The 22,211-nt window shown below is 38.2% G+C and overlaps 1 protein-coding gene across 6 annotated transcripts in view; it reads left to right on the top strand.

Annotated features, from left to right (window-relative positions):
* PACSIN2 (protein kinase C and casein kinase substrate in neurons 2) overlaps positions 1 to 22,211 on the top strand; it is a 59,019-nt gene that overhangs the window by 15,941 nt on the left and 20,867 nt on the right. For 5 of the 6 annotated variants that reach the window (XM_054514988.1, XM_036404968.2, XM_054514989.1 and 2 more), the window contains exon 2: positions 15,088 to 15,198. In XM_054514988.1, the coding sequence (XP_054370963.1) occupies positions 15,139 to 15,198 (60 nt within the window). In that variant the 5' untranslated portion in view covers positions 15,088 to 15,138. Of the gene's footprint in view, positions 1 to 12,864; positions 12,884 to 15,087; positions 15,199 to 22,211 lie in introns of those variants that run through there. The other variant, XM_054514987.1, reaches the window with a different exon arrangement.

A 22,211-nucleotide genomic window follows, 5' to 3' on the forward strand; every position in this document is an offset into this window, starting at 1 on the left:
GCATCCAGGGAGAACTTTGAAAAAACTGTAGGACTCTTCTGATATTGCATAACAGTCATGCTGCAGTTCTAAATTGTTCCAGTTGGTACCAGGCATCATTACTGAGAGCCTCAGAGTGAAGGCCAACAGAAGATTTGTGTGGCAACTACTGTATCTTCTTTTAGAAAAAGTTCTTACAGCTGAACTGCAGGTGGATGTTAGTTCTAACAAAATGTTGGCTAGACTGGTTTGGTGTTGTTAAAATTCTTCAATTTGTGTATCAATAAGAATAGGCACACAAGTATTTCTGAAAGAACAGCTGCCTTCTTTTGAAAGGAGTTTTAGGTGTCAGTGGTAGAAATGCAAGTCTGAAATAGTTTGGATTTAGAGCTTTATCTCATGCCAGTGGATGTTACAATAAAAATATGTTCATGTGATAAGGAGCAGATAGTTATACCAGGATGTACGATGGCCAGGACAAAGACTAATTGTTGAGTATGTGTGTACCAAATGAGTGTTTTTTCTAGCCTAATTACCTGAGTATCTGCAGTTTATGTCATGCAAAATGGACCACAGTGAAAGACCTATGTCATTACATGAATTAAGTATAGTGTGAACTTTTTGTGTTGTACCAGTACCATAAAATTTTTCTTCACATATTAGAATTCATAGTTAAAGGATTAGTGAATGGCTTTGGCTGCAGCATTCATCTGTGTAGCCTTGTACTTCAGTATAAGAAAAAAGAAAAATGGACTACAGTTGTGTGTGTGCAGAAGGTAAAAAAGCAAATGAAATGTTACTGGCCATGAGAATGACCCTCTAGGTTTTGTCTTTCAGGAGTAATGTCTTGTGAATTGGTAGATAATTGATTGTAGAGTCCTCACCACGGAACACTTTGAAGCTGTGACTGGACAGGGTGCTGGGTGATCTCAGCAAGGCTCCCTTCCCCATGAAAGACTGGACTAGACAGGTCAGGCTGCTGCACAGTTCTGTGATCATTATAACTGGACAAATACTCTGCTGAAATATTTCTTGTGAGATCTGATTACTGTAGAGAAGTGTGGCTTTTGAACACTCTTTGAAGAGATATTGAGTAATCCAGCCTCATCTGCTCCCAGGACTAGTTTTCAGGATCCTGTGACCCTCACCATAATCCTCATCTTTTCCCACTTTCATCAGTTATTGTGTCGAACTCCCAATTAAAATCTGGCATTAAAAATGCAAACAGATCTAATGTTTATCTTCTGTGGGCCTGAAAAGTAATGGATTTTTTCCTGATGAAAACAAAGTCTGCTAGACTGTCCTCTGTCACAGTTAACTAGATCATCAATTATCAGACTCAAATGAGCAGAATTTCCAATGCTAAAGTGTCACTGGTCCATGACAGGATCAATAAACTTTAGCCTTCCTTGGTCTGAAATTGGCATTTTCAGCTGGAATTATGGCTACAGGCTTTTTAAGGTAGTGTGATAAATACAAAGTAGAAATGAAGGGGTTTTCCCATGAAATATACTGAATATTCAAATTCTTCGTAGCTCTTACAAGGGGAAAAGGTAGGCAATTTGTTGGAAGGTGCCAAGAGTTGGACATTTCATTTTCAGTTTCATAAATCACAGGATAGAGAATAAATGCATGTTGTCTAATGAATCAATGTTATTAAGCTCTTGAATACTCTACATAGCACATTCTTTACCAATGCTATTTTTTAGAAGTAAAATATAACTGGTTTTAAAGTGTATTATCTATTTTTATAATTTTGGGTGACTGATGCATCAACTAGATATTTTGCCTTGGTGAAGCAGCTCTTTTATCCTTCAGATATGGACAGTTGCACAGATTTTTTTCAGTATAAAATGGATTTCAAGTTAAACACAAAAGGAAAAAAAGAAACCTCTATAGGAGTATTTGTCTGTTTATCCTTCAGATATTGTACCACAGGTTAATAATATTTAATGACAAGAAAACCCTTACAGCTATACTCACCATCTCTCTTTTGTGCCTTTAGTCTTCTCTTTTTAAATTACACAACTGTCTTAAACGTGACTTTGCCTGTTCTGAGATGACCATAGTAGATACTCCAAAGTATATTTTAAAAATATTTTTTACAATTGTTCTTTCATGTGCTCTCTACCCTCAAGCTTTAGGAGTAAGGACAAAACAACTTTGAAACAGCTGTGGTCTGAGCCATGATTGTGTGAAGGTTCTTTGTGACCCTGACTCTTGAGCTGTTGTGCTGCCTTTATTAGGATCGAGTGTTAATGAGCTCATGGCTGGAGTTACTGGAGGGAGTCTCTGTGGGTTTGAGAAACTTCTCACCTTCTCCAGAAAGCTTGAAGTGACCAAGGAGTTACCATGGGTACTGTTTATTACTAGAGGGGGCATTAGCTTTGTGGGTTTAGGAGATTTCCTGGAGGTGGGCCTACTTTTTCTCACAATGTTTATCTATAGAGGCTTTAAGCCTTCAGAGCCAGAAGTGAGAAGTGTCTGTACTTGAGTTTCACAGGTGTTCTCAGCTGAAATGCTCTTGACTTGAATTTTAACGCTTAAGAGTGTGATTATGAAAAGCATCGTATGTGTTGCTTGTAAAATATTATCAATAATATCTTTCTATATGCAATTTCAGTCATGTTCTCTTAATTGTCTAATGTTTTTCCCTGCAGTATTTCCAAGTCTTATATATCTATTTTATTCTACCATAAGATAAAGATAGTTCAATGTGGAATTTATTATTAATTGAATAAGCACATCACTTGGTTTTCTTATTCTTGGGGAAATAGAAATCTTATTTTCAGTTAAACTTGAAAGGTATTTTCTATAATTGAAGCTTTCATCTTGCAGCTGTTTCCGCTGTTGAATCATTTAATCCTTTTTTTGATTCCTTTGCTGCTCAGCCTCTTACGAGCCATGTGGAGATACGGCTTTATAATGGCAGTCATATGTGGACAGGTGACTCATTTCAGTAACCACAAACTATTTTATAGAGCACTGGCTGAGATATTATTGTTAGCAGGGACACAGAGCCCTGCTCACAGTGTCATGGTGCAGTTCTGTCTGTGTGCACTGTCACTCCACCCTGGCCTTGGACAGGCCCTGGGGATATCCCAGCTATCAGCTCAAATACAAACCTTGGGAGGCAAATGTGGGATGGAATCTAGTGAGACATTCAAGCTGAACTCAGAAGCACGAGATCACTTGCTAGTGATAGTGAAATCCCTTGGAGATGGACCCTGGTAGTGCCTTTTATAAGATGGCTGAAAATCTCAATGTGTTAAACAGTTTAAGCTAAAACTCTAGTTTATGTATGGGTTTATATATTTGTGTGCATATAGACCATTACATATATGGTTTATGCACAAAGTACATATTAGAAATCCAGCTCAAGCTCTTCCTTTTGAGCATGTACAAGTTGGATATTGTAATTCAGAATTATTTTATTACATGATACTGACTTTGGTCTATTGAGATTGCTTCATGATATTATGCATCATGCAAAAATATCATCTGAATTCTATTTTCACTTAAAAGATGATGTTGCATTTGAATATAATGACTCCAGACTTTTTGGAATCTAACATTAAGCAGTTTTGTGATCATGTGTAGAATGATTTGCAGTAAACTAAATAGCTTGAGAAATTTGATCACTTTATTCTTAAGCTATTTGTGCCTGCTTTCTCAGCTGTGAGTGTGGGTGTTACTGACGTATGAGTTAAATTCAAAAAGAAAAAAAGGTGTGTTATTGTACCTTTAGTAGCAATTGATTGAGAATCCTTGTGTAACCATTTAAAATGCTGAAGTTAGCAGCATATATGACAAAAAAGGCAGTTGTGCAATTCCTGCTTTTACTAAGACTTTGTTTCAATACTGTGATCAACTTTAGTCTTATTTGATATTAGTCTTGTGTGCTTGAATTTTCAACAGCTGGGTTTTTCAGACTCTGGCCTTGAGAGAGCACTAAATTGAACTTGGTTGGGGTTATCTACCTTTCTTTTTTCTGTCTTCTGATTGTTTCCCATATGCAGGTTACATGCTGCTGTTTCAGTGCTCCACACTCAGTGATGGCACAGCTTTATTAACTGCAAAAACACAATGGTGATGGTGTGAGCAAGGACTGTCAGCTCGTGGGACCTCTTGTCCCACTTTCCTTGAACTTCAGTCCAATTTAGGTTGCAGAGTCGATGGGTGACCTACTTGTACTTTGGTCAAGCATTAAAATAAAATGGCATAAAAAACTTTCCTTTTCCTGAAAAGTGGCAGCAGGGTAGGAAAGACTACTCTTTGTGAGGTTAGTTGACCAAATTTAAGCATTCATTTCACATTCTTATGTTTAGGGATTCTACATTTGAGTGATTTGTGTGTATGAGAGCTGTGTAAGGTCACATAACATGTATCCAGATTGCTGAAAATCATGGGGAAGCCTGGCTGCTCTGCTGTGCTTTCTTTTCTAAACCCTTAATAAGATTAGTGAAACCTTTGTGAACCAAAGAAAAACTCTCACCTTGTCCCTTGCCTAACCTGGATCTCATGTGCCTCTTTTAAAGCAGCTCTTTGTTTTGCACACTGAAAACTCTTGATTTTTCAGTTGCATTAGGGTTAAAGTAGGTGGAAAGTGTACTGTATGTGTTTTTAAAAAACCCCAAACAAACCAAAACAAACAACTCCCTCTTTCTCTCTTTGCTTGTCAGATTGCATGTACAGGGAAGGCCAAAAATATGATCTCTGATCCTAATATTTAAGTATGATACTTCCAGGTAGCTTAGACCAATGAATTTAGTACATGGTAAGGAGCCAGTTCATTATATTTATTACAAAAAAAAAAAAAAAAATTACATGTTTTAGGGAATGTTTAATTCTACTAAGTCAGCAGCTCATGTTTTATAGATTACTACGTTGTAAGTAGAGGTCTTCTGACCTTTTTACAGTAATTGCCATTTTAGGACCAGAAAATTTAATTGCCTAGAAACATGAGAAGACCTGCCTAAAGTTTACCTCAGATTCACTGAGCTGAAAATCTGTTTAAATAAAATTCAAGAGTTTCTTTTGTCAGTGACCATGTTAATGAAACTAAGTATTGAGTAACCTTTTCTCCAACTTTAACACAGCCAAGCTGTCACTCGTGCGCCGGGGTCAGGGCAGGAACGGGCGAGAGCAGGATCGCCGCAAAGGCAAACAAGGCTTTATTCCAAAGAACCGTGCGGTTTTTATAGAGTGGTACGATAGGTTCTGTTCTATTGGCTGGCTAACAGAAACATCTCTCTCACGCACTGTCCTTGAGAGGAACAGAAAAATAAAGTAGAAAAACAGCACCTGCAAATTGTTTATAGTCAACAAGTTATCACATCTTTTCAGCTCCCTAAAACTCCTCACAAGCCACTGTGAGAAACACTTGCCATTTCTCTCTCTTTGTCCCATGGCATCCACACCAAGCAATTTAAATTCTCCTAATAGTTCTTTCGAAGCTGCATTCAGTTTGCTTTAAAATCTGAATTAATCTTATTTAATCTTAAATATGAAATACAGTCACATGCTCTTTTGTGCTGTTACAGTATAGCATTGATTTTAAACACTTGAATAGATCTTTTATTGTTCCTAAATGAATAATTACTTATTTAACTTACTGTAAAGAAGGATAGCTGAAGTTAAATGTGCCTGTGGTTTTCTTTCTGCATTTACAAGTTGTATTCTGAAGAGATCTGTATATTTTGTATCAGTTCCAAAAATGAAATTGATAAAATGGTGCATAATCTGATGACTGTCATAGCTGAAAATGTTGCTTTTAAGTTGTAAGGCCATCTTCTTTAGCAGTTGAACATTGAGTGTTTTCCCCAAATGCTGAACTACCCTTTAATGTATTTTGAGAGTCAAAGAATGTTTCATGATGATTTGACCTGCTTTTTGTCAGCGTGGCTGTGGCAGTGAGGGGATAATGCCTGCAGAAAAAATTGGTAATTATGGAAACTACTGTTTAAAGCCTTTTCCCAGCTTTGATGTGAGCCAACAGTTACGGAAGTGGTCATTTAATTTCTGCTTTAGGGTACAAGTCCTGGGGTACAGTTCTTTGCCAGCTTTGGCTGTCCCTTGAGCAAAAGATATACTAGCAATTAATTTCTGGTGTTATAGGCTACTTGTGTTGAGGATCTAGCTTAGAAAATTGCTGGGTTTGCTTACTAGAGAAAATCCATTCAGCTCCAAGGAGTTTTGGGTGGAAATGTGATGTCTCTGTATTGTTTATATCAAATACAACATGAGCACATTGTGGTCTGTTATTTTACTGTCTGGGGGTCTTCCCTTTCACTTTCAGCAATGTCTTTCTGAAACACTCCATAGGAAGGTCTGTTATTCTTTGTGTTTTCTCTTTATCCATGGTAAGGAAATCATCACTTCCCCTTTTCCTTTTATTTATATCTCCAAAAAGTGACAGAAAAATTCACCAGTACTTGAAGAGTTCACAGATTTTCATGGGTTCACCCATGCAGGTTCTCCTGCCCCAGTCAGCCTTCCTAGTTTTTTTGCTAATCATAGTCATCTGTATCTCTCTAAGATAAGCAGAAAATAGGGTATTCTGGCATGCTGTTAATGCACAGATTTAGTTTCTAACAGTGATTTAGGCTTTGGAAACAAGTCTGTGTTAAAGACTAGGCTGAATTTGGTTCAGGTGAGGTAGCTGAATTGGTTCTTTCCTCAAGTAAAGAAACTTATCTCCTCAGTGCAACCTTCAGATTCAGGAAGACTGCCCTGTTTCCCCTTCATTTAGGGGTTTAGATATACTTCTATTCAATGCATGTCAGTATTTCATTAATTAATACTACAGCTCTGTATTTCCTGAGATGGAAAAGTACAGCTTTTGACTATGAAACACTGAAACGACACATCTGTTTCCTAAGTGACGCATCTGCAAAGTGTGCCTACGTGTTTCACTGAAATATTTCAAAACACTCTCTTCCACTGAAGCCAGTTGTATGATTAAAAATACTTCCCCTTAAAATGGACCACCCATGATCTTACCTAAAGGTTATAGTACACCAAGTATTCAGCTTTGCAGCTACACAGAACCATATGATGACTGAAAACCCTGTGTTATTTTGAGTGCTGCAGTGTGGAGGGGGGAGGAAAGACGTTAACTTGAGCTACAAGGTTTTCATCAGCCCACAGGAAGTGCTAAAGTACACGCTGATGAGAGAATTGTGTTTGTGGAAATGGAGGTTGGGCAGTGCTGTGCAGGTACTGTGGTTATCTGTGCAGTTATGCTGCCCAGCTCCATAGCTGGAAAAAATACAAGTGAATTAAGGCATGTCTTTTCAGGTAAATAGCTTGTAAACAGAATGTGGAATGACTTTTCAAACAACTACCATAGTTGCTTTTTCCTACCAAAATGTACTCTACTTTGTCACAGCTGATACAAAAGTATTTTTGGCTGAGTGTGATGATTTGTAATGTTTGTTTGAATGTAAGGGAGTGTGTTAATCATGTTTGAACTGATGACTCTGGGCTCATACAGCCTGCTGTCCACAACACACATCCATTTCTAGAATGGTTATTGTATTGCTTTTTATTTATGTCCTTTTGTGAGGTTTCTGTTTTGAAGTAGAGCAGTGTTCATGCTGGGTGGTCACATAAGTAAGTTTTGATGTCTGAGGCAGTGCTTCTTTTAATGTCCTATTTTGCTTTTTAATTATAGTTTTTTTAGAGCAGTTGTGTGTGTGTCACTGCTCTCTGCAACTGTTTTGTCAGTGCAGCTGGAAATACTGTTTCATGTTTCCTCTCCTGGAGAATCCATCAATATCCTGATCTGCGCTCTCCTCGTTTTTGCACCGTTGTAAAATTCTACTGAAACTAAATATGAAATATATATGCTTTAGACATTTCCCTTGACATTTTACAAAAATAAGTTTTCATTATGAGTGTATATAGCAAGCCATCTAATTCTACTAGATTAGGGAATTAAAGGGTCAGTTAAAGAGTCAATTATTTATTTTTAAAAGTTTCTGGACAGTTAAAGATTTCTTGCTAACTAAATGCTTACAAAATGTAATTTGCAAGTTGAAGACGTGGTCTTTTGCTGCCTTCATGCTTTTTTTGAAACAAATGCAAAAGCATTTATATCAATTTTATTTATTTAGGAGGGATGGCAAGATATTATGGTTAATTTCATTTTGGGAGACTGACAGGACATATAAATTAGTTTGTGATATCACAGGCATTACAAAAATGAACATTCTGAAAGGGTGAAGACCTGTAATTAAATTAAAATTCTTCCTGCATGTTATCATTTTAATCACTTGATCCTAAACAGTAGGAAACCTCTGATTTGAAAACTCAAGAATATTTTTTAATATTATTTTAATTGACAAATAATCCTGAGTTCTTCTGCTGGTTTTTTGGCAGTAACATTTACTCAAAGCCAAATTTTATGCACTTTTTTCCTTGCAGTGAAGAAAACATTAATGTGGATTTTTCCCTCATACCTCTAGATTAAAAAAAAGTATAGTCTGAAAATGTTAAGAATTGTTCTAAATAGATGCAAATATTTTAAAGCTCCCCACATCACTTCATCAACTTTGCATCTTAGCTGGTATATCTATGCCATTTAAAGCATGTATTTTGCAGTGTTAATAATTTCTGTGGTCAGTGTCTAACTTTAAATAAAAACCTCTGCAAAGCCTCTGAAGGCAATTAATAGCTTCCCTGGTTAGAACAAAAATTGCACAATTAAAATAATACACCTACACGCATTGGCTTGTCAAGCTGAGAATAAAAAATAATTTTTCCCCAAAGTCAGTGTTGCTATTTCAAGTATCTCCTGGTTAATTGGAAAAATGCAGAGGGAGGCTCTGCTGGCAGCATGTGGGAGCTCTTAGGGATGGTTAGGTCATGAATGTGCAAAAAACCAGCATGTGTAACAGCAGCATGTCTAACCAGCATGTCTGGCCACTAATTATGGGGAGGGAGGACAGGAGATAAGAGCTCCTAACTCCAGGGCTCTGCCAGTCTGCTTTGGAGTGTGAGAACGAGGTTTTATTTTACATGGGTGAAACAAATTTTGCAGGCTAAGAGTCTTCTTGAGAATGTTGAGTTGTTGCCTCATGTTTCAGATATACTTCTGTGCTGTGTGTTACTCCAGTTGTTTGATCAGTAATTTCAAGTTTCATTTATTTAATAAAATAATCCATAATGACCAAAACGTTTTTTTTTTACTCCTTTTATTATGCATCGTGAAATGTATCTGCTGTAAGATTGCATCTCACAGTGTTAATGTGCCTGAAGAGTTTAATTTTAGAGACTGTCTCCTCTCTAGAGTTGTGGGGGATTTTTTTACATGTGGTAATTATCATAGAAGTTTAATCTCTTCAGTGATCTTCTGATGTGTGCTGATACTATGGCTTGAATGTGTGTTCATGGCTTGTATATTTGGGGCAGTGAATGTGTGCTACTTTCAGTGGTTTCACATTCAGCATTTAACAGACGTGGGCATGGGGAAATATAATCCAATACCAAGGAGGTTGTTGTGGACCAAGCAACCTAAAACTCAGGGTTTCCTTAATTGAGAAGTGCAGAGGGTTATGTTACTCAGGGTTATGAACGACAACTACGAACTGATAGCTTTTTGTTATTTAATGTCATTTTATGTTATTTGCTAATTGAAAAATGTCTAGGTGGCAAATTATTCAGTTACCCAAACTAGAAAATCTAGGAATAAGCATTGCTCTCAGTCTCAGAGGAGTGTGCCTGGTAGGAAATAAGCTTGCAGAGTCTGTAACAGCATGCATTTCCTAGATTTTTCTTTTAGTGCTCACGGTTCACCAAATAGGTTGCTGTCAACTTCTTTCCAAAAATCAGTTCGTGCATGGCTCTGCCAACTATAACATAGTGGCTGAATTCCCCGAGAAACAGTGTTTCAATTTCCTTTTATGGACTTTTCTCTAGTGTTTGTTGCTGTAGTTGTTTTCTCTTGTGTTTGTCTCTGATGGAGACTAAGGGATTATTTTAAATCCCTGTGGAGGAGGGTGCTATTCTGCCTATTTTATAGGTTGAAGAAGAGCTAGGCCCAAGCCACCAATTTGAGACTCTACCTTTAAAAATCTAAAGCCTAACTTCTGTTAATAAAATGCAGTCATGTGTACTGATTGCAATTAGAAGACTTTACAGCATTCAGTAGCAGTGATTAATCATTGTTTGATGCATTTCTTCCCTTCACGCAGGGGCTGGAGTTTTTTTGGTGTCACTTGAATGTGTAAACCAAACCATTCTTTTTTTCCTGTATTTACTTTTCATATTAATTCATGGACTTTACAGTGTCAGTAGCTATGAATAACAGCTTTTGTTACATGATTTCACAATATTGCTAAAGTTATGTCACTTTTTTTCTATGTAAACAGTAAACAGATTCCAACCCTGAAGAAACTGAGAACTCTTATAGTGCAAGTTCTTTGGACAAAATAGAAAAGAAAGTAAGATCTAAATTGCTTTATTTAACCAGAGAATGCAATTGGGCATATTCATGTCAGGTACACTTGGCAGCAAACCACAGTAGTTCACACTTAAAGCATAGATTGTATTTATTTCTGTACAAGGAAGTCTTGTTTCCTTCTGTGTGGAACAAAACCTGAGACTTCAGTGAATAATAATGAAAAATATTATAGCTGAAAGTTCTTAGGAGCAGCTAATTGGAAGTTGAGGCATGTCCTTATACATAAGTAATACCCCTTAGTCATGAAACTTGGACTCTTGATGAATCAGATCCATGGCGACAAATGCTGTCATTCCAAAAATAAGTTTAAAAGGTAATGTGACCAGGTGCTTTTCCTTTCTAGAGGCTGATAGACCATCTCTGTCTCAGCTTGCATCTCTAGAGTCCTTGGAGAACATGCATGGCAACACCATTTGGTTTTCTAAGTATGGATTATTTTTTTTTCCTTCTGTATCTCGAGGATAGTTAATCACTGGAGTAGGTTGCATAGAGAGGTTGTGCTATCTCCATCCCTGGTGGTTTTCAAGATCCATCTGTATGAAAGCTGGGAGCAACCTGTGCTGATCATGCTTGGAAGATTGTGTCACTCTGAGATGTTTCTCTGTTGTGGACCAGTTTGTCACCTAGGGCCACAGACTAGTGATGCTTTAAAGCAGCCTATTGTACATGGGACTGTAATTAGATTTTTTTTTTAATGCTTTTTGAGTATAGTGAAATATATTTTCAAAATAAACATCATCTTCCAAAAGCAGTCAGGATGTTAAAATCTCACTTTAAATAACCCTACCTGTTTCACAGTAAGAGTTCATCAAAGTTATTTGTTATTAAAAGCCTGAGGGATTTTAACTGAATGATTTCTTTAAAAGCTTTTTCCCATCTTCCTGTTGAAAAATGCCTTAAGAGAGATTTTGAGATTCACTGCATTATTTTAGCTTCTTAACAGCATGCATTTGTTGCACCAAAAAAAAAACCCCAATTACTTCAACAAGAACAAAGCTAGGAATTTTGCAAATTGCTTTCAAAGTAATATCAAAAACCAACTTCTTGAGAGCAGAGGCAGCATCTTGTGTTCAGCTGCTTTTGTGTGTGGTATCTGAAGGTCTGCTTGCTCGTTATTAGTTAATATTTTCTAAAATACTCCTTGTGTGTTAAGCCCTCAGGATGTTTATAGCACTTCTTTTCACACAGTGGGGCAGGGCAGTGAGGAAGAAATTCAAGGTCTGTAGCGTAAAGCATGGCTAGAATGTTCCCTAAGAGGAAGCTTAAAAAAAAAAGCCACATTCATTTATTGAGGTCCATTTCCTTGTGGCAAAGATCAATGTATCCTAATTTACAAGAATTGCTTAAAAGTCAGGGCCAAGAAACTGGAGCCTTGTTTGTTTGCATCATTTCTGTAGCTATTACAGTATGTGCTGTTTAGGATGGAGTTACTTTCTGCACTTGGACTTTGTGACTTATTTTTAGCCTGTATAAGCTCTTGTGACTAAAGTGTGTTTGTGACAAAAGGCAGCAGGGGCTCTGAACTGGTAAGGCTTTCTCTGGGCTGCTTTTTTTGATGGCTGCAGCACTGTGCTACTGTTTGCTTAGCAGCTGGGGGACAAGGAAAAAGCGCTAAAGAGATGTGCCTGGAGTTGTGGAATGAGGAGAAAAAGAGTGGATGAAGCCAAACTGTTGTGAGAATATAGGAAGTGGGTGCGGGCACTGTGCTTTCTATGGAGTTATTGGTTCTGCTGCAATCCAGCCGACCAAAGAACCCCCAGCTCTGTCTGTGCAGGTGAATCTTGTGGAGAATCTGTGCAGAACTCATCTTTCTTGGTGTATCCATCTAAATTTTTTAGATTTTATGTGACATCTGTAGTTGTTCATAGGTTTTCTTTTATAGTAAAATGGAAGACCCTGCAAAACAAAAAAAAAGTGCAGTGAACTTTACTTGTAAAACCTCTGCAAATTCATTTGGAAGATAGGAGGACCAAACCCTGACGAAAAATGTGCTAAAGGCCTGGCTTCTGTAATAATTCTGTTTTGTGAAGATAGCATGACTCACACCACTTAATGTTCCTATCTCAGTATACAGTTTATTTTTAAATAGGGCTGTAAAAACTGTTTTTCTGTACCAGTTGTTGCTATGACTTCACAATGTTTCCCTAAATACGCTTGCTCATACTTTCTCACAGCATAGTATTTGGCATATTAAAACCTTAATTCCATCAGTATTTCCTGAGTGCTGATCGTTTTAATGCTTCTATGGAAAAAAAGGATAACTCCATGTATTATGTAGTTCTAGTTGAGGAGGAATAAAAGGGTTTTTTTAAAACCCAGTCACCACAACCTGTTCCTTCATTTAAGAAAATGTTCCTGTGTTGAGCTTTTTCAATCTTTCCATGTAACTTTTCAGAGTAAATTTATAGGAATGATACAGTTTAAGCTATTTTGTTAAAGGTAAGTGGACGCTGTATTATTACTTCAGAACATTTTCATTGTCTTTTTTTTTATCTGTAATTGGAGGGAAAAAATACTGCTAGGAGAGTGGGATGGATGACTGCATGGGATGGGCTGAAACTTTAAGTTTATACTTCAGAGTTTCTTTTTCCAAGTTGCTGAACTCTGCAGCTGTTTGACAGATCTCTTCCAAAAGGCAGTGAACACTTTGGTTGAAAGATCTTGCTGTAGAGGAGAAAAACTTCCCTCACCCTTCCTGACAACCTTCGGAACCTCATTCCTGCCTCGTTCTGCATGGCATGCCCGGCTGTTTAATTTTAAACTATTCTTATGAATTGGTCCAGCTAGTTGCAAGCTTACTGCAGTTTGGTTTCCTCCTTATACTGTCTGGTTTCCTCCTTTATAGCTGTCTAAAAAGGATGAGGAAAAATACACTTGTGTTATCACAGATGTAATCTTTGCTTTCCTCAATGTGTTGTAAAAACTGCAAGGGATAAAATATATCTGGAAAGAACACATTCCATGTAAAGGTGTGCTGCTAGAGAAACTGACAATTGCATAATGTTTAAACTTTTCCCTCTTGACTCAGTAAAAGCGAGGTGGAAAAGCTGTTTTCTTTGGTAATTACTAATAACATAATTAAAGATTGTTACACTAATATGTAAAAATAATTTGCCTCTAAATGATTTTCCTTTCTAGTTTGTCATTTTGTAGAACCCTTAATATATTTTGGCTTTCTTTAAAAATAGAATTCTAACAATTGATGTTCCTGTTATGGTTTTTAGTTCCATATTCAGTGTAAGGTTATATAAGCTTTTTTGTGAATTGCATTACGTAAATGAATTGGGTGAAAAACTGATAAGGAGAAACATCTTGTCTTCCCAGCCAGAGTAATTTTGTTATGTTTGTGCTGCAACTGTCCAAAGAACTATTTTGTTTCCGTAGCTGGGTTTTGTTGTGAACAAGTGCCTACCCTTATGGTTATGGCATGGTTATTCTCAGTGTATCCCAGAAATGCTAATTTAGTGTTGAATTCTCCTTGCCTGGAAGGCTTTCAGTGCTGTTTCTCTCAGCAGCTTGTCATAACCACTGGGCAGGAAGGTCAGATTTGGAGAGGTTTTCAGCCCCCTTTTGGAAGGGCCATGGTATTTTAGGGGAAGCAAGATTGACAAGACAAAAAAAAAAGAGAGAGGGCTTCAACTTACAGACTACTGATAAAAGGATTTATCCACCAAGGAGTGGATAAAATCTATTTACCTGTATATATCCCTCATAGTGGTTAGAGATAAATTTGTCAGGAGACATCCAAACAGGGGAACCTGGTGAAATATCTGCAGAGATCAGACAGGGATTTGTGTGTGTGTTTTGGGAGGCAGCTGTTTCCTTTCTCTCCTACCTCTTGGTCTCCAGCCCACAGACTGCCTTTGTGGATGCAAGTGCCTGGATTTTTGTCTCAGTTATGTTTTTGATGTTAATCTTACATGTTAGCTTAGGGTAACCCTAACCTTTTTCATACCTGATCATTCATAAAGTCATCTGCTTTGATGAAGATAGATTATATTTTTCTTCACTACAGCTGTGTCTATAAAAGTGAAAATGCCTGAATTGTTAAAGCAATTACTTATTTCTAATAAAGCTCAGAATTTGGAGCTGATGGGTTTTCTGTTTGTTTGTTTTGCTAAAATAGAACAATGACAAGAAGACATTTATTTTTCTTTAAATCATCAAATTTTGGCCTTAAATATTTTTGGTGGGTTTCATTGTATAACAGATTTCCAGTGGAAAAGGAATAGGACTCAGTGCAGGTTACTGTTGCAGAAGCAAAGGTCACCTGATTGTCTTGTAGGAATACTTTGAAAGTGGAGTAGTTAATGAGTAAGCATCTCACTGCTCAATCTTTTCTTTTGGTTATGATAGGAAATTTTATCATTAAATGATATTTTGTCATTAAATTATCAAATGAACTCAAGAGTCTAGTGAAATGTGATAAAAGCAGATGTATTGAGTGTTTTCTGGACAACCAATGTCAGGATAAGAGCTACAAACTGTGGGGTAGAAGTTTTCTGTTCCAAAATGCCCTGTGTGGTTACCTCTTTTTATTTGGCATCTCTAGATATCAAAATACTGAATGAAGTTGCTTAAGATAATTTTTTTTTCATAACTTCAAAACTCCATTATTAATGCTCATAATTTTTTTTTTACAGATTCTGAAGGTGTTTAAGCTCTGAATACTTACAAGCTCTTCATATATAACAATGTCTGGCTCATATGATGATTCCGTTGGAGTAGAAGTTTCTAGTGACAGCTTCTGGGAGGTAATCCAAATGTTCTGTTCAATATTTTGATTTTATTTTTTACTTGTGTTGTAGAAAATCTGATTTTTGTGCACTGTAAGTTGTGGAGAGAGCTGCAATACAAGACACATTGGTTATTGTGATCTGCAGAAATAGCCTTCAGGGTAAAAATTACCTTTTGGATTTTGACCTATTTCTTTTGAGGGCTTTAATGGGCACAAACTTGAGGATCATCCACTTAGGTATGGTATGGAATTCAGAATTGAACCTTTGTCAATTTTTATTGTCAAGGAAGGCCTTATGTGAGTAGCTTTTAAAATGATCAGTTAAATCTGAAGTAACCGTTCCAAACTACTGTAAATGTACATAAATTACAAAAGTAAGATACTGTGTGGATGTACTGCCTGTCTCCTCTTTGTATCTAGATAAAAGTATAAACTTTCTTGAGACAAGATATTCTTATCTCAGTGTAAAAGCATGCATACAGAAAGATAATATGAAGTACTTTGTAATATCAGCCGTGAAGAAAGGAAAATTCATAAAGCAGAAATACTTTTACAAAAACAAGTCTTTTTCTTTGAGTAAAGAGAAAGGTTTGGCAGTGTCAATACTGACACAATTGGAGGTAAGTACACTGTCCAAATTAGCTGTATTCAGTAGGACAAACTTCTGCCATTTGAGAGGGAGGTCTTTTGAGCTTGAACTATAGCAAACATGAAAATGGCTTGGGGGAACCTGTCTGAATTTACTAGAGACCTATGTTACACAGCTTGATTTTGGTGACCTGATACTGTACTTCCTTTGAAATGTAAGCTTTTCTAGACTGCTGAACTGTGCTGTTTGTGGTGACAGCATATTACATTTTGATGCAGATCTCCCATGTTTTTTCAGCATATTCTCTAAAAGGCCTAATGCTAGTGAGGATCTGTTGAGTACAGTTTTTTGAGGGGATGATTACTATTATGTTAAATATATCTGTCTTATTTATAAAGAAATTCTTTTAAAGTCATTTTTTTTAAGCCTTGACCCTTTTTGTTGTAGGGGTGCTCTGTAGGATGACTGCAGACAGGCTGTGGGACCATTTGGTGTATAACCACAAAGATTGTTCTTGTTGAAATGATAATTGGAAAGTCATGGCAATCAGGTGAAATTCCAGGTAACAGGAAAGAGTGAAACATTGTACCTGGCTTTAAAAGGGGTAGAAAGAAGAGCCCTGAGAACTACTGCTCTTGGAGGTGACTCAACTGGCTGTGATCCTGAACAATCTGAGCTATCACACCCGCTTGGAGCAGGGGATTGGGCTACCTTATCTCCAGAGGGTCCTTCCAACCTCAGTTTTACTGTGTAGTTTGTTTTATGCTGAGGCAACTTCTGAGCAGGCTTGCTTGCTAGAAGTGTTTCAAAATAAAATGAGGAGGCAGGCAGGAAAAAAGAATTCTGGAGGGATATTTTGATGTGTGTTGAGATATTTTGATGTGCGTTGTGCATCGTATACTTGGCAGTAGAACATGATTTCTGGCTGGCTGTTCTGTACCGAGCTGTTGTCTTCCATCAAATAATCATGTCTGGAAGAATAAAAGCTGAGTGAATAAGAATGAAATTTTCTGTAAACTAGGATGGTTATGTTTGGACAAATTTGAACTCGAGGAATTAAATCCAATAAAGGATGATCAGAAATGGCAATTACCTTGAATGAGGTCCTTCATGAAGGTTTGTTTAAATGTATGTGATGCTTATTATAGGTGGCTTATTTGTGTTTGTGCTATTGGTGACCTATTTTACATCATTTTGTAAATACTACTACTTAAGTCTGTTTCCTTGGATTTGTCTGTGTATTCTTTCCAAAAGGTCAGGACTGCAGTCTGTTTCATAAGCAATGTGAGTAGACTAATGTATAGTGCGTGAGCATACCTTTCTTTATCCTTGGATAAGGAAATGTTAGACTTCTGTATAGCAATCAGTTGGTTTCTTTATAGATTTTTCTGTGCTTTCTCTCTTTTGATGTATAACCGCAAAGATTGTTCTTGTTAAAATGGTGCTTGGAAAGCTGTGGTAATCAGGTGAAATTCCAGGTGACAGGAAGGAGTGAAACATTGTACCTGGCTTTAAAAGGGGTAAGAAAGAGGACTCTGGTAACTACTAACCTGTCAAACTCACCTCTGTGCCTGGGAAGATCATAGGACAGACTCTCTTAGAAGCTCTGGTAAGGCACAAGGAGGACAGGGAGGTGATTGGAGACAACCAAGGGGAAATCTTGCATGACCAACCTTGTGGCCTTTTCCAGTGGAGCAGCTCCATCAGTGGGCAAGAGAAAGGGTACAGGTGTCATTTATGTGGATTGCTGTAAAGCCTTTGACATGGTCACCCACAACATCTTTCTCTCCAAGTTGGGGAGACATGGATTCTGTAAGTGGATTGCTGGATGGAAAAGGAATTAGTTGGGTGGTTGCATCCAGAGGGAAGCAATCAGTGGCTCAGAATCCCAAGGGACATTGGTTACAAGTGGTGTCCCTCAGGGGTCCATACCGGGACCAGTATCTAATATCTTCATTAATGGCATAGAGGGATCAAGGGCACCTTCAGCAGCTTTGCAGATGGCACCAAGCTGAGGGTGCAGTGACAATCCAGAGGGATCTGGACAAGCTCGAGCAGTGACCCATGGGAATCTCATGAGGTTTAACCAGACCAAGTGCTGGTGCTGCCCCTGTCTTGGGCACATCCCTGTGTGTGATGAATCCAGGCAGGGGATGAGCAGAGGGAGCAGCCCTGGCAGAAGGACTTGGGGCTGCTGTGGGTGAGAGCTGACCCTGCCCCAACCCAGAGCCCCCCTGTGCTGGGCTGCACCCAGAGCCCCAGGGCAGCAGGGCAGGGGGGATTCTGCCCCTCTGTCCCTCTCTGCTGAGCCCCCCCTGCAGGGCTGCATCCAGCCCTGGGCCCAGCCCAGGAAGCACAGGGAGCTGCTGGAGCCAGGCCAGAGCAGGGACACCAAGGGGATCAGAGGGATGGAGCAGCTCTGCTGGGAGGAAAGGCTGAGGGAATTGGGATTGTGCAGCCTGGAGAAGAGAAGGCTTTGGGGTGACCTCATTGTGGCCTTGCGGTGCTTGAAGGGAACCTACAGGAAAAAGGGAGAGAGACTCCTGACAAGGGCCTGGAGTGACAGGACAAGGGGGAATGGCTTCACACTGACAGAGAGCAGGTTTAGATTGGATATCAGGAAGAAATTCTTCCCTTTGAGGATGGTGAGGCCCTGGCACAGGTTGTCCAGAGAAGCTGTGTCTCATCCCTGGCAGTGTCCAAGGCCAGGCTGGATGGGGCTCTGAGCAACCTGGGATAGTGGATGGTGTCCCTGCCCATGGCAGGGGGGTAGAACTGGATGATCTTTAACATCCCTTCCAACCCAAACCATCCCATGATACTCCTGGTTTGGAGTCATCTATCCAAACTAAATTTGACTGCTATTTAGTCTAAAACCCATCCTTTTTTATATGTTCTGAATTGCTTGGTTTGTTTCTGAAGACTGCAACTTTGAATTCTGGTCTTAATCTTTCTCAAAAGGGTTAAACAGCCTTGATCAATGTGTTTTGTTTGATTTGATTAGAAAAGCTGTGGTGCCTCTGGAGTGCCAGCTGAGTGCTTCATGCCTCAGGTATTTACAGGAAGTAAATAACTCCTAATCAGTTTGGAAGTTGTTTTGTTACTACAGATTCTGACATTTATACTCTTGTTAGAGGTTTTTCAAGATTTTTGACACAGCACGTTTTTTCTTTGTTTTTAAAGTGAGCTTGTAGTTTGTTAAAAGCCACCTTGATATTTTTTAGTGCCACAGCTGCAAGCAGTAAATGTAGTTGAACTTGGCTGTGGCACAGAAGTGTCAGTCTGGCAGGGTGAGCTTTCGAGTTTGTTCCCTCACACTCCAAAATAGTTCAGATTTATTTACCTTTGAACTGTGCTGCAAAGCCCATTTTTTTCTTAAAGGTATTTGGGAAAGAGTGAGGTGGCTGGCTGTGGGACCTAGCTGAAAAACTGACTGTCAAAGCTGGTTTTTGCTCACTGTATATCTGTTGAAACTAAAACATTTTTAGTTGTAGAAAGTTGGTTGTGCTGTTGAGCTGATGAGAACTGTACCTAATAAAATGTTGATAAGTGACCTTCAAAGCTTTTGCCATTGCTGTTGTCAGAAATTTCATTGTCTTTAGGACGTGAAACACTTTGTTCTCTATCACTTTGCTGACTTACTGAGAAGGCTTTGGTTTCTTTTTGAAATGTCACTGCCTTTGCTTGCTATGGTTTCTTACTAAAAAATGTAAATCTGGAGTCTGTAGTTGCCTGGTAGTAGATTTACTACTCTAACATTGTCTGGTTGCATATGCTCAGACTGTCCATGGAGCAGTTCAATGCAGGTTACTTCATCTGTTAAACTTCTTTTATTAAGTTGCTATTTCAATACTGTTCATGGAAATTTCCAGTTCTGGCACTTAGAGTTAAGTTCAATGCTGGAAATACAATACAAATAGTGACTTGTTTCCTCTAAAGGTTAGTAGTTTTTATTACAACATAGATATTGTTATCAGGTTCTGATTTGTGGTTGGAAAATTGCTGTCTTGTTGAAAGGGAATTGGAGAAGTTGCTGTTTGAACTTGTGTTCATGGTGATGGCTTACTGTAGATCTGGCAGTCAAAAAATGTGGGTAGGTCAAGGCTTAGGCAGGGGTAGTATCTTGTATCAGAACAGCTGATATGAGTGAAAAAAAACAGGCTTTCAGAATCATACATGTTTGTTAAGTGTGCCAAAGAAATAGCAGCAGCTTTCTTAATTAAATGGAAGTGGTTTTTTCATATTTCGTAAAACCAAGATGCTACTTTAAGGCTTTTTGTCTTCTAGCAGAATGACAAATCCTTTTCAGTGGAACAAATCCTTTTCTTCTCCTCTAATTTCTTTAGGTGTTTAGTCAATAAAAGTACTTTAGGAGTCGGAGAATTTTGTATGTGTTTTAATATAGCTTGCTTAGAGAACAAAGAATTGCAAAATACTAAGAAAAGACTTTTTGAAGGGTAATTCCCACAATAGCACTGGAGAATTTCATCAAAGTTTCAGTTGTAGTAGTGTCTTAAATTGCCTAAGAGATGGAAATTTCCCTCTCCTAATTTATTTTTCTGTCAAGCCTCAATGTACCTTGATGTGTCAGGTTAAGCTCATGACTCTTTCTGAGTGTGGAAATCCTAGAGACTGAGGAATCTTGTTGATATGCTCCAAGACGGGACTCCTTCATCTGTTTTGATTGGATGACAAGGATCATGTGCTCTGGGTAATCAAAGATTGTTGCTGATTGCCTGAAGCGGGGTGGCAGCAGGTTTTCCAAGGGAAAGTGGAAAAGATACAGTTTGAAAGCCTTTCTATTTCTTTATGAGCTATCATATGGAGTTTAAGCATTTGCATGACTGCTGTAAATGCATCATAATCATCTAGGGCACTTTCTGCATCCAAAAATAGACCAGTCCAAAAACTGGTTAGTTCCAACATTGTGTTGCTTTAGTTAAACATGAAAAGTGGGCATGAGACCTATTGGCCTTGTCCTGCTGGAGTAGTTTGGAATGTCTATGAAAGAATTTGGTATATTAATAATTAACAAAATGCATCATAAAGTTTGCTTTCTGTTTATTAAGCTCCAGCCTTATGCTGGTAATCACTATCAGGGATCTATTAAAAAAAATGCCTTGGGCAAGATGAGACCAATGCTCTTGTTCAGTTACATACCTGTGAAGGTAAGAAAGCCAATGAGTGAGTGTTCCTAGAGATCAAAGTGGAAGTGTATGCATATCTTGCAAGGTAAGACATCAAAAGGAGCAGCTCCCCTGCCTGTGGAGGCACTTACTTTAAATGAGCTCTAGGTCCCTCAGAGACTGTGTGCTTCCTTATCTCCCTGACTTTCTGCTAACATCAGCAGCATGGAGCCCATTTATTGCAGGGGTGTTTCAAACACCTACTTACCCAAACAGAAATAGTCACTGAACAGCTGCTAAACCTGCAGCTGGGATTATTTTAGCCCTGTGAGTGATTCCCTTGGAGGACAGGACCTGGTGTGCATTCTGAAGAGCTGAACACAGGGCTTTTATTGCATTCTGAAGGATTTGCTGACAATCCATTAGCAATATAAGACTTTCAACCTCTCAAACTGGAAGTTGATCCCCTGTGTAGTATGGATGAATTAAATTTAGCCTCTGTTTGCATTGCCATTGTCCCCTGCCCTCTCCTAACTACATAAAAAACCAACAAAACAAACAACTAAAAAACTCCTTCCCAAAACAAAAACCCCAACCAACCAAAGCAAGACCCAAATGCAACATTCTGGATAAAAATATTTGGATTCTGCAATAGTAGATTCCTGTCACATAGCTGTTTTTTAAATCTCCTCCTAACTTTGAGGAATGGAATATTTTTCGTTTATATTGCCAGTGTTTGCTTTACTGGTGTATTTGGCTTAAGATTTTGTGTGTTTAAGAGCTTCCTCAGGATTTTTCTTGTAACCAGGGGTGAATTTGTATGCATAAACTTAAACTTACTCTGAGATAATGCTCATAGGTGCTTGGACTGTGTGTGCTAATTATGCACCAAGATAATTATTCTTATTTATAAAAACCACACAGTGGTTGTAGATGTTTAAGCTGGTTGAAATGTTTGGAAACTTCCCGTTTGATGTAGCTGGAAAGAAATTTTCCTCATGGTTAAATGGAATGCTGGAAATAGTGTGTGTCCCTGTGTTGGCCATTGGTATGTGTGGGTTTGACTATGAACCTTGAAAGCTTATTATTCTGTTTCATACCTAGGAGTATTTGTCCCTAAAAATACCTTGCTGAGTTTCTTTTGAATGGTTCCAGTTCATAAAGGCTGATTTGTTATGAATAAGCTCTGCAAGCTTTGAAAAAGAGTTGACAAATCTATCTTCAGGCATTTGAAACTCCTGAAGTGTTTGTGGTATAATGTTTGTCATGGTGTGCTGAAATTACCTAACAGGAGTTTAGCAATAGCTGAATGTT

Source organism: Molothrus ater, chromosome 5, assembly GCF_012460135.2.
Source record: "Molothrus ater isolate BHLD 08-10-18 breed brown headed cowbird chromosome 5, BPBGC_Mater_1.1, whole genome shotgun sequence".
In the NCBI taxonomy this organism is placed as follows: domain Eukaryota; kingdom Metazoa; phylum Chordata; class Aves; order Passeriformes; family Icteridae; genus Molothrus; species Molothrus ater.